Raw genomic sequence first — 12,185 nt, 5'->3', positions numbered from 1 at the left:
GCCTGAGAGAGCACTGAGAGGAACTGTGAATGGCCCAAGGTCGCTCCGCAGGCCTTATGTGTCTCAAAGCAGCTTACAATCACCTTCCCTTCCTCTCCCCACAACAGAGACCCTGTGAAATAGGTGAGGCTGAGAGAGCCTCAGAGAGAAAGTGCTCTGTGAGAACTGCTTCTAAGGAATGAGATATCATTTGGCTTTGCCACTGAGAACAGGATGGCCCTGTCAGAGAGAACTGGCCATGCCCAGTATTCCAGAATGTTCTTGGTTGCTATGTTGCTCCCAACCCCACCCTTCTTGGCAGTTAATCAACCGCATCCTCAAGGACAGGGTTACAGAGGAAAGACCTGAACAGCTTTTGTCAGGCCAGAGAGGAGGTGAGTAACTGCCCCTATTTGGCTGTGGAGGTACTGGCAGAGTCCCAACTTAGCAACCTGAAGAAGAAGAAGAAGAAGAAGAAGAAGAAGAAGAAGAGTTGGTTCTTATATGCTGCTTTTTCTCTACCTGAAGGAGTCTCCAAGTGGCTTACAATCGCCTTCCCTTTCCTCTCCCCACAACAGACACCCTGTGAGGGAGGCGAGGCTGAGAGAGCCCTGATGCTATTTAAGAAGAAGAAGAGTTGGTCCTTATGTGCCACTTTTCTCTACCCGAAGGAGTCTCCAAGCGGCTTACGTTCACCTTCCCTTCCTCTCCCCACAACAGACACCCTGTGAAGGAGGTGAGACTGAGAGAGCCCTGATATTCCTGCCAGGTCAGAACAGCTTTCTCAGTGCCATGGCAGCCCAAGGTCACCTTGGGAGCAGCTCCAAACTTGCTTGGTGCTGCTGCAGGTGACCGGCCTGATTGAAATGGTGCCCACAGGAGAAGTTACAGGTGTGACTTCTCTCAAGAGGGGACAGCTTCAAGATGCTGGAAGGCCAGCCTGCCCCAGAAGGGTTTCTTCCATCCTGTGAAGCCGTCTGACCTCGTCAGCAAGTGATCACCCGAAAACAACTGCGGAGAACAGGAAGAAGAGACTGTGGCTGTGAGGAGGATTTGAATGTATCAAGCCCATCAGGCCTACAATCCAGAACCAGGGGTTACCAAACAATGACTCGTCTGATATCCATGGACTACAATGACCATAAGCCCCTGCTTCATACTGGCAGGGGCTCATGGAAATCGTAGTCCATGGACATCTGGAGAGCCACAGTTCGGTCACCCCTGTTAGAGATACAGTTGAAAGATACACTTCCAGAGCACCATATGCCACTAAAATATTAGGCAGACAGTTATGGTTGGGGTTATAATTTTTCTGCCTCCAACCTGGCAGATTCAGGTGGGGAGACATGTTGGTCTAAAGTAGCAGAACAAAATGTTGTTCAGCAGGTCTCTCTCCTCTGCCTACACAAAGTTTCTTTCTCTTCTTAATGCACCGATATTCTTCTTTTAAGGCCATTTGCTGTCCCCGCTACTCTTGCAGGTTCAAACCCTGCCAAAGCAAAGAAGATGCAGGCGGGCTAGATCCATCCGCACCCCTTGCAGAATTCCCCAGTCCTTCCCTGGCAGGGGTGCGACCCCCTGCTTTGCCTCCAATAGCACCCTCAAGGCCAACCAAGACTTATTCAAGCTTCTTGGTTGGTCCTAAAGGTGCCCCTGGACTCCAGTTTCGTGGCGCTGCTTCAGACCAACACGGCGAGCGGCGCTGGACTCGAACCCGTTCGGTTCGCTTCTGGTTCGTTGTCAAGCTGCTTCGGCTTGCAAGCGGCGCCGTCTACTCAACCGGGTGCGGCTGAAGGGCGAGCGGATCGCGCGCCCTTGCGCTGCGCTTTGGCGGCCGGGCTCGGCTTCTGCTCCCGAAGTGCATCGGCATGAGCGCACGATCCGGCGTGGAAGGGAAGCGCGGGGGCGGGGGGGGGGGGGGAGAGAGAGAAGGAGGGGGGCGGCTTCTGCCTGGCTGAGTGACAGGCTCCGCAGCCTATGGCCGAGCCACCCCCGGGCCTGGCCCTCGCCTCCTCCGGGCGGCCGCAGTTGGACAGCGCCGCCCGTCTCGGCCGCTGGGCGCAGGGGAGCGCGCGGGTAGGACGGCGGGGAGCGCCGGGCCGGGGAGGAGGACCCGTCCGGGCGGCGGGAGGGCGGCGGCAGCGCAAGGCGGCGGGGAGAGGAACCGGATCCGGGCAACGGGCGGAGGCGCCCAGAGGGCAGCGGGGACGGCCGGCCCCGATCCGGACTCCGGAAGCCTCGCGTAAGGGAAGGGAAGGGAAGGCGAGGCGAGGCGAGGCGAGGCGAGGCGAGGCTCGTCTCCCGTCCTGGCCCGTCGGGGGGAGTCGCTGGGACGTGGCACCTTCCCCGCCGGGTGGCTTCGATTGCAGGGATGCCAGCCCCCCGGTGGGACCTGGGGATCCCCCGCTTTCCCGGCTCGTCTCCCGGCGACAGAGATCAGTTCCCCTGGAGAAAAGGGCTGCTCCGGAAGGTGGGCTCCGTGGCATGACGCGCCGCCGACGTCCCTCCCGCCTCCACCCCCCAAAGTCCCCAGGTATTTCCCAGCCCGGATCTGGCAACCCTGGGAAGGGAGGAGGGCGGGGTGAGGGCAGTGTTTGGAGAGGGGGCGGCGGTCAGGTGGAGCTTGGCCCCGGCCCCACAAGGAAGCAGGTGATGCCCCAACACCTGGCCTGCCGCTCAGCTTTGCATTCCGGGAGACCTGGCATTTGGGTCCGGGGTGGGGACAGAGGGGGACCAGGGTTTAGGGATCAGAAGACTTCAGAAGGGGGGGGGTGTGCCAGCAAACTCCCCCCCCCCGCATATGGACTATCCTACCTTGCAGGGTCGGCCTGAGGATAAAAGGCAACAGTGGGCATCTTGGTAGAAGGGAATGATGCAATGTGGTGAACATGCTTCTTATCTGGATCCATCTTGAGGTGAAGCAGGCCTGAGAGAATCCCTAAAAGTAGCATGTGGAAAGTTTGGGGGGGGGGGCTCTTTTCTTTCTCTGCTTCCCCCTGGAGATATTTGCTTCAGCAGCAGATTCCCTGGACAGCAACTGGGAGAGGCAGAGGGGGTTGTTTTCAAATCGAATGTGCATTCTGACCACTGCTGCTCTCTCGAATTTGATTTGCAAAAACAGGGGATTCCAGGGCACCATCCTTGTTTCATCTTGCGTAGGTCACTGAGGCGCCCTGTTAAAAATCAAGAGCAGAGAAAGTACTTTTCTGGGCACCTTAATCCCCCCCTTGAATTCAGACAGGTGACCCTGCTTCGGCCTCCCTTTGCTTAATTGACCTGGTCATTTCTCTGCACAGAAATCGCTCCTTGCGGGTCCAGGAAGAGGCAGCTTTGTGGACTGAGAACAGAGCAGAGCAGCTGGTGACCCCGTTAAACGTTTCAAATTCATTCGGTTGTTGAAAATAAGCTGACGGATTATCCGTCCAATCCTATCCATCTTGTCTATCTATCTGACAGTAAGGTGGCTAGAGCGTCAGACTAAAATCTGGGCTTGCCCGGGTTTGATTCCCCGCACTGTCATGGAAACTATCTGGGTGGTGACCTTGGGCAAGCCATAGAGTCCTAGGTTTGGAAGGGACCACCCAGGCCAACCTCCTGTTCAATGCAGGATCAGCCCAAAGCATCACTGACTGTCACATCCCAGTTTTCTCAATGGACACACTCGGCATTAGCAGCAAAAGCCGTTTACTGAGGTAGCGATATGAATCTCGTGATTATTCCTGCTGAAACTAATCTGATAGGCAATACAGGGATCAATATAATCCCCGAAACCCCCCCCCCCCCAGCTGACAAGAGGCGGGTTTCCCATGTTCCCAGGAAGAAGCATGCAAACGAGTCTTTGCCCCTGTTGTACACAGTTGCTGTTGTTGTTCGTTGCGAAGTCGTGTCCGACCCATCGCGACCCCTTGGATAATGATCCTCCAGGCCTTCCTGTCCTCTACCATTCCCCAGAGTCCATTTAAGCTTGCATGTTGCATATTACATCATCATTACTATTAGATTTTAAATTGTTTTTCTATTGCCCTGCGGTGCTGACTCAAGGCCAGCCTCACCAGTAGTGTCCAAGCTCCCCTCTCCCACAGGTCCTGGCAATTCGACTACACAAAGGAGCAAGCACCGCAAAGCAATAAAAGCAGTTAGAGTCAATTAGAGTCAGTTAATGTCCCCAGACCTGCTCCCAAATGACAGAAGACAGTTCACAGAATCACAAGGGACATTGACCCAGAGACTCTTCTAAGTGACAGCCTTTCAAATGCTTAAAGACAGCGATCCTGTGTCCCCCCCCTCCCACCAGCCAAACTTCCTTTTCTCCAGACTGAACCTTTAGACATTCGTGCCCTCGCCTATCTTACAGGGTTGTTGTGAGGACAGAATGGAAGAGAGAGGAAGGAGGCATGCTGTTTTTGATCCCCATTAGGGAGAAAGGCTGGGTGCAAATGAAGTCAGCAAATCAGCAAATGTAGTTCCCTCATGTTGACACTTAACCAGCCGGCCTGCCGATTAATCGCTGTGCTCCTTTTCACTCTCTTTGCCCAGAAGGAACGCTCTCTGAAGCCTCTGCTTCTTCAAGGAAGATTGTCCCTCCGCTGCGGTTGAGAGGATTCCGCGGTAACCTCGTTGGCGTGCCCGTACCGATCCCCTGATCCCCCTTGTGCTGAGTCTGGCACCTGAACCCGGCCTCTGGGTGCTGCCCAGCAGCTTCCCGAGAAAGAGAGTTTGCAGGACCCGGGCTCTGAGTTGGGAAGGCTTAGGAAAATGGCCGTCAAGGTGGAGCCTGGCTCTCCGTTTGCCATTCAGGTCCTGACAAAGCCAGCTGCTCAGGAGGCCGATGCCTTCGGAAGGCTGGCCAGTTTGCCCAGCGTGGTCCAGTGTGGCACCATCGAAGAGCTGCTCCGGCATGTGGCTCCGGAGCAGGCACACACCGGCACGCCCCAGTGCTGGGAGGACTCTTGGCGGAAAATGTTACAAGCCATGGAGACCCGGCCGTTGCCATGTATTCCCAGGAGTATAAAGCTGCAGCCAGAAGAAGCCCTCTGTCCTCCAACATGCTCGAAACCAGCAAGGACCTCTGAGCAGTCTCTGGCAGGTCTCGACACCTCCTCTGATGTGGTTCCGGAGCTCTCCTCCTCACCGAACAACACGTGGGCACTCAAATTCCACCCGGAAGATGATATTGAGGCCTACCTGGAAGGCTTTGAAGGAATGGCCCGCACCTGCCAATGGCCTAGAAGGGACTGGGTGGCCCATCTGAAACCGTACCTGAGCGGTCAGGCTCTTCGGGCCTGCGGCGTCTCCAAGTGCCTCTCCACCCAAGACTACGACCTGGTGAAGGAGAGGATCCTGAACCGGTACGGCATCTCTCTGGAGAAACAACGCCAACGCTTCCGGCAGTTCGGATACCAGGAGGCCGAAGGGCCCCGAGAGGCATGCCAGAAGCTCCGGGCGCTCGGGCACCGCTGGCTGAAGCCGGAGAAACGCAGCCAGGAGCAGATCTTGGAGCTGCTGGTCTTGGAGCAGTTCCTGGCGATCCTGCCGCTGGAAATGCAAAGCTGGGTCCGGGAATGCGGCCCCGACACCTGTGCCCAGGCGGTGGATCTCGCCGAAGGCTTTGAGCTAGCAAAGCAGGTAACTGAGCAGAGAAGGTGGGAGAGAAGGGGAAGATTTGCTCCCTGTGACAAAGCAGATCACCTTGTGTTTGTTTCTTTGTTGACTGCGAGGGATTAAGATCCAGCCAGCTTTCCCACTGGTAAAAAATAGGTACTCCCTTTTGCGACCCCAGAAAGCTGATCTGCAGATCATGGGACCTGAGTTGACCAAAGCCATGGGGGACAGGAACTGTGTAAAGGAGAATTTGGTGAGATCCAGTGGGAAAGCAGCCTGGATCTAACCTCTTGCATTTGTGGGGATAATGCTCAGATATCATAGCTGGGTTGAGGCCGGCTGCTGAATTGTTCCTGCCAGGGGTAGTCAACCTGTGGTCCTCCAGATATTCATGGACTACAATTACCATGAGCGTTTGCTGTCAGGGGCTCATGGGAATTGTAGTCCACGGACATCTGGAGGACCACAGGTTGACTACCCCTGGTTCCTGCTGCTGTATTAGAAGGCTGGGAAAAGGGCCTTTCCCTCTGTGTGTTTTGGGCCTGGCGGAGTTTGGCCTGTGTTTTTCCCATTCCGCTTCTAAACTGAGACTTCTTTCCTCCCCTTACAGCCAGCGGTGCCATTCAGGGACGTCTGCGTGAAGTTCACCAGCACCGAGTGGGCCCTGCTCTCAGAGGAGCAGAAAGCTTTGTACTGCGAGGTCATGCTTGAGAACTTCCGGAACGTGTCCACGCTGGGTGAGCATTGTTTGGCCTCTTCACTTAGCACCAGGGCCGATATCCCTCCCTCACCATGATACAATGGTCTGGGTCCATCCAACCTTTTCACATAGCCCCACCCAATTCCCTTGCATGGGACAACCCCCATCCCCCATGGCTTTGGGACATGTAGGTATCAGGAGTGCATCAAATGGTCAAAGCAGGCGTGCATCTCCTGACCGTTTCTCCAGCAGATAGAGCTAGTGGATCCAGCTAGGGATGCCAGGCTCCAGGTGGGAAATCAAGATAACAAGATGAAAGTACACACAGAAAGATAATTACAAGCAGGGGGGGGGGAAACCGTGTGGCTCAAGGGAACCTGGCAGCCATAGATCCAACCCATTGCTCCATGTCAAGCAGACTTGCTCTGGGAAATTTGACTCCCTAGCTCAGGGGTGGCCAAACTCTGGCTTTCCAGAAGCTCATGGACTACAATTGTTGTGCTGGCAGGGGTTCATGGGAATTGTAGTCCATGGAGCCATAGTTTGACCACCTCTGCCACAGCTCATGGGTGGGAAAATTCAGATCAGGTACATGGGAAGAAGAAGCGTGAACTTTTCCCTCTGCATTGGTCTCCCAGCTAGAAATGTACACCATGATTATCCTCACTGAAGACAGCTAGCCTCAGTCCATGCGCATTCAGTCATTACACATACAGCCCCCAAAGAGCAGCACCCCGGGGCCATTTCACGTCTGGAAACCACTGGTGTAAAGTTTTGTCAGCCATTCCGAGAATGTCTTTTCCTTTGTTATGATCCCTAACCATTAAAGGAGGTCTCAGATGTGCTACAGAGACATGCCACCTTCCTTAGTTTGTGACGAAGTGGATTCTGCTTGTGCCCTGACTGATCTCCCTTTTCTCTCTTTCTCTTTTGCAGGAGCGCCTGTGCAGAAACCCAAGTTAATAGCCCAGATAGAGGAAAGGGGAGAACCGTGTTTCCAAGATGAAAGCTCAGATATCATGGCAGAAGATTCCGAAAAAGGTCAGTTCAAAGGAGGGGTTGAAATGGAGAGTTTAGCTTTGATTCACCTGATTTGAAGGAACTCTCTCAGTAGAAAGGGATACAACAGATTCAGAGTCCAGTAGATGTGTAGCACCTTTAAGACCAACAAAGATTTATTCAAGGCGTGAGCTTTCGAGTGCAGGCACTTTTTTTGCAAAGCCAGGAGTGTGTATGTATGGTGTTACGTGCCATCAAACTGCTTCCAAGATGGCAACCCTACAAATTAAGGACCTTCAAAATGTCCTATAATTAACAGGCTTGTTCCGGTCTTGCAAACTGAGGGCTGCGGCTTCCTTTACTGCAGCCTTTCTCAACTTTATTTACTGTTGAGAAACCCCTGAAACATTCTTCAGACTTTAAGAAATCTCAGAAATGGCGCAATCGTGCAAAATATGGTGAGGAAGCAGAGCTGTGGACATGCCCATCAGGGATCCCTCCCCTTCCCACCCCCTCCAGGCCCACTATTGGCCATTCGGGGAGGGGAGGGGCGGGGCGGGGCGGGGCGACATGACCATATATGGTCATAACACCCAATAAATGTTGTAAACAAATTTACAACAAGAATAAAAAATTAACTAATTCGCCCATTTGGAAAACCCTTCAGGGCTGTTTTACTGAGTAACTTTACCTCAGGCTGTTTTTCGGTTTTGTTTGTTTTGCTTGTTTTTGTTTTTTTGGATTCTTTTGGCTGCCTTCAACTTTTCCTAGCGTTATTCTGCCTGAACAGAAATGTAGGGAAAGGAACAAGGAGCTGTCATAAGAGGTGTAAACACTGGAATTCCAGTAGGATACGCTATACCGACACTTTTTTGTTGAGGTCTAGAACCTTGTCCTTGCTTTAAAAAAAAAATGTCCCTGCAAAATTGAAGAGCAGCAGAAACAAATATTGATTTCTAACTCCTGCAGTCTCTGGAGTCCTTCAGCATAGATCCCCATTCGGTAGCCAGCGTAGTGCTTAGAGTTGACCTGGGAGATCCAGGGAACTAGGGGTTGTTTGTGAGTGGGGCTCCAGAGACAAATGTGCACCAGCTTCCTGTTCTTTCTCTTGCAGGAAAAGCACTGCTCCAAGTGGTTAGGAACCTGGTTCTGGAGAAGAGAGACCAAATGGTGCAGATGGGCGATTCTGTGGGAATGAGAGCAAGTCAGGCCTATTCGGGCCTGGTGAGTGGGGTGAACAGCTCATTCTCCACTCCCAGGCAGCAGCAGCATTCTAACCCTTGCAAAGAGGGGCATGCAAGGGCAAGCCGCCCCACAAAAAGGCAGGCACCAGCCCCCAAAGATAAAAGTCACAAAAGGAAAATGCAGGAGACACCGCTGATGACCCAGCTTACGTCTCAGCCACCCTTGCAGGGAGAAACATCGGCAGAGCAGGAAGCAAAGGCCATGATGGCTGCCGCTGAACCCCGTAAGCGCAAGAAGAGACCGGGGCTGCAGGACAGACCTCCGAAGCTGAAGAAGCAGCCGCTGTCGGTCGGCGAGCCTCCCAAACTGCGAAATAAACTTGAGGCGAGCGATGAGCCCCCCAAGCTGAAGAAGGAGCTGCCACTGCCGGACGGCGCACCCCCTCAGGAGGAGAGCCAGCCTCCGGAGGAGAAGCAGCCGCCACCGCCCACGGAGGCCAGATTCCCCGAGGCCGGCATCCCGAACGTCGCCTGGCACCCGCCACCCGCGAAGGTGAGATTCCCCGAGGCTGGCATCTCCATCGTCACCTGGCACCCTCCTTTCAGTGCCACGGTGGTTTCGGACCTGGTGTGCCCGGACTGCGGGCGCGCCTTCAAGCAGAGGGCCGACGTGCGGCGCCACCGGTACGTCCACACCAAGGAGAAGCCGTACGCCTGCCAGCTGTGCGACAAGCGCTTCGGCCACCCCAGCAACCTGCACAGCCACCTGCGGACGCACAGCGGCGAGCGGCCGTACAAGTGCCAGGAGTGCGGGAAGGCCTTCACGCAGAGCTGCAACCTGCGGACGCACCTCCAGATCCACAGCGGGAGCAAACCCTTCTCCTGCTGCGTCTGCGGCAAGTCCTTCCGCCACCGCTCCATCCTCACCATCCACCAGCGCGTGCACACCGGAGAGCGCCCCTACGCCTGCTCCGCCTGCCCCAAGCGCTTCGGCGACCGGTCGACCCTGGTGCAGCACGAGCGCACGCACACGGGCGAGAGGCCTTATGCCTGCCAGGTCTGCGAGCAGAGGTTCAGCCAGTTGTCACACCTCGTCAAGCACACCCGGGTCCACCCAGGGGCCCGCGGGTCCCCCCCCTACCCCACTCTGGGCCGACAAAGGTTCACGCAGCCAACCCCCAAAGATCTGCAGGGTGACGCAAGGCAGCTGGTGAATGAATTGAACCCCCCACCCGACCGGCTCGCAGACGCCTCCTGATAAATCAGGGAACGCGTTCTCTTTCGGAGTCGTCTTTGAAAGCCGTCTTTCAAACCATTGGTACTTATGAAAACTGTAGGCAGCCCCCACGCCCCTCCTCCCCAAACAAGGCAGCACGGATGTCTTCTAAAAACCAAAACCTTTAGGAAGCGTTGTTTTACTTGGTTTACAGATCTAGGACAGTTTTCGTTCGACAAATGAGAATAATAGGATAAATATTTGAATGATAATAATAGGATAAGTAATAATAGTAGGATCGTTTGCAGAGTGTTTGCTCCACTTCAAGGGCAGCCGTGGCACTTATGGAGAGAGGAACTGTATGCTAGTCTGGAATACAGAGTCCGCCCCAAATTGGCATCCTCTCTTTGGACAGCAGCCAACCTCATTTCACAAGGAACCTCACAAGCTCTCACCGTGTCCCAGCCGCTGGGCCGCCAGAGGAGTGCTTAACCTGGTCAATGGGGATTGCACGTCTTTCCAGAACTCTCAGAATGCTTTATTGGTGCTGGAAGCTTTTAGTGAATGAATTTGGGTGAAATGATTTGCTTGGGTGCTTGAGAAACTATTTACAGGTGTGCTGATGGCCAGTAGAAGAACGGGTCCTCTCCAGGTGGCCAAACAAGAAAACCGGGCAAAGGGACTTGTTGCAACGTACAGACGGTCTCAGGTTCTGTTGCTTCTCATCTCTGTTAAAAAGGGACATCGAGCACTGCACAAGATGTTCCTCTGCAAGGACGTCTGCCAGCTGGAACGGACAACCCTGAAGGACCCATGATACTTGCATATTCAGACTTTTGTAAAACGAGGCAGCTGGCCGATTGGAGAAACCTTTGTGGACTAGTAACTTGCAGGGACTAGTTTTCAAGGTTGCCTTTATTCTTGCCTGTTCCCGCCTCCTGTCATCACTGGCCTTTGGCACCCAGAGTATGTTCTTCTGACTGAATGGCTGCACTGTAGCTCTTTATCCTCCTTATATTTATGCGATTCCCTTAATATTTTGTGAACACACCATAGGACGAGTTTGCATGAATTGTGTCTGTGTGTGTGGGCCGGTGTGCGTCTGTGTGAGCCTGTCAGAAATGCTTCTATATTATAAACCTTTGCAGCTTTCTTGAGCCGGTGTTGAATTTTGTGTCTTGACACTTGTCTCCTGAGGGTGAGGAGTTTTGGAAAACTGGGATTTAACAGCTGGGACAAATCAGCATCTGCTTGATTAATCTCCATCCCCGTTGGGACATTGAATGGCCAAATTGCAGGCAGTACTCGTGAGCCAGTTGGACATCAGCGTTCAGTAGCTGCTCTCTGATTCTGTGGCACTCCCCTTCTCACTACAGGGGCTCATGACGTCCTGTACCTACAGAGCAGGCTTTTGTGAAACCCTGGGTGTTTATGAGGGTCCTGGGAGGGGTTCCCAAACGGGGGAGAATTAATTTGGTTTCGTGTTTAGGAGTGCAGACTTCTAATCTGGAGAGCCGGGTTTGATTCCCTGCTCCCCCACATGCAGCCAGCTGGGTGACCTTGGGCTTGCCACGGCACTGATAAAACTGTTCTGACCAAGCAGGAATATCAGGGCTCTCCCAGCCTCCCCCACCTCACAGGGTGTCTGTTGTGGGGAGAGGAAAGGGAGGGCAACGGTAAGCTGCTTTGAGACTCCTTCAGGGAGAGCAAAGGGCATATAAGAACCAAGTCTTCTTCTTCTTCAGTAATATCAGGGCTCTCTCTCACCTACCTTACCTCACAGGGTGTTTGTTGTGGAAAGGGAAGGTGAATGAAGGTGGTTACCCAGGAGATCAAAAGGGGAAAGAACGAAGGAGTGACGCTCTCCCAATAGTACAGATGAGTGGAGCAGTAATGTTTTGTCCCAGTTAATCCAGAATGGTTGCAGGATACAATGCATTCTAAACATTTATTTTATTTATTATTTGGATTCATATGCCCGCCCCTCCAGGCAAGCTGGCTCGGGGCGGCTAACAACATGATAATAATTGCATAAAAATTAAAACATTATACACCATAACACTATTAATTAAAACCAGTTTGGGCTTTTAAGATCACTTTTAAGATTCCATTGCTACATCGATATCTGAGCAGTTGCCTGTGATATTCCTCGTTTCCAGGCTCATCACAGGCCTTGGGAATACATCTTGCTGAAGATGTCTGGCTGATTACTGTTTGGGGCTAATAAAGCAGCGATCCGGTGGGTTCACCATAACCAAACGCCAGTTTTATTTCACCACGATAGACTAACACAGTTACCCCATGTAGAATTATTATATTCTGGCTCTGAAACTGGCATATCAAATCTGCCTTTTCATAGGCCAGAGAGTCTAAGGATCAGATATTGAGGGGCATTCCCGTAGAAAGAGAGAGCCAGCCAGCCAGAATGGTTAGAGTCGGACTACTAGGATGTGCTAGAGCCAGGATGTGTCCCTGCTTTGCCATGAAAGCTCACTGGATGATCTGG

At 53.4% G+C, this 12,185-nt stretch overlaps 1 protein-coding gene across 6 annotated transcripts; it reads left to right on the top strand.

Moving 5' to 3' along the window:
• Window positions 1-294: 294 nt before the first annotated feature.
• LOC143826029 (uncharacterized) lies at window positions 295-10,836 on the top strand. 6 transcript variants are annotated; one of them, XM_077314547.1, is made up of 5 exons: window positions 295-374; window positions 4,516-5,604; window positions 6,191-6,317; window positions 7,217-7,321; window positions 8,394-10,836. In XM_077314547.1, the coding sequence occupies exons 2-5, from the start codon at window positions 4,735-4,737 to the stop codon at window positions 9,719-9,721; spliced, it is 2,430 nt and encodes an 809-aa protein (XP_077170662.1). In that variant the 5' UTR covers window positions 295-374; window positions 4,516-4,734; the 3' UTR covers window positions 9,722-10,836. The 6 variants fall into 6 exon arrangements, with proteins under 6 accessions (XP_077170662.1, XP_077170665.1, XP_077170661.1 ...); XM_077314550.1 differs by having other exon boundaries at window positions 350-374; window positions 4,519-5,604; XM_077314546.1 differs by lacking the exon at window positions 295-374 and adding an exon at window positions 1,959-2,449.
• The last annotated feature ends 1,349 nt before the right edge of the window (window positions 10,837-12,185 follow it).

The sequence above is a fragment of the Paroedura picta genome, chromosome 16 (genome assembly GCF_049243985.1).
Source record: "Paroedura picta isolate Pp20150507F chromosome 16, Ppicta_v3.0, whole genome shotgun sequence".
In the NCBI taxonomy this organism is placed as follows: Eukaryota; Metazoa; Chordata; class Lepidosauria; order Squamata; family Gekkonidae; genus Paroedura; species Paroedura picta.
Note: the sequence above shows the minus strand (reverse complement) of the source record. Positions and strands in the feature narration are given on the sequence as shown.

What these genes read in the sequence shown, in the direction of transcription:
- LOC143826029 (XM_077314547.1), top strand. Translation starts at nt 4,735, where the DNA reads ATGGCCGTCAAGGTGGAGCCTGGCTCTCCGTTTGCCATTCAGGTCCTG. An exon ending in GCTTTGAGCTAGCAAAGCAG is followed by an intron (nt 5,605 to 6,190) that starts GTAACTGAGCAG and finishes CTCCCCTTACAG; the next exon opens with CCAGCGGTGCCATTCAGGGA. An exon ending in GGCAGAAGATTCCGAAAAAG is followed by an intron (nt 7,322 to 8,393) that starts GTCAGTTCAAAG and finishes TTTCTCTTGCAG; the next exon opens with GAAAAGCACTGCTCCAAGTG.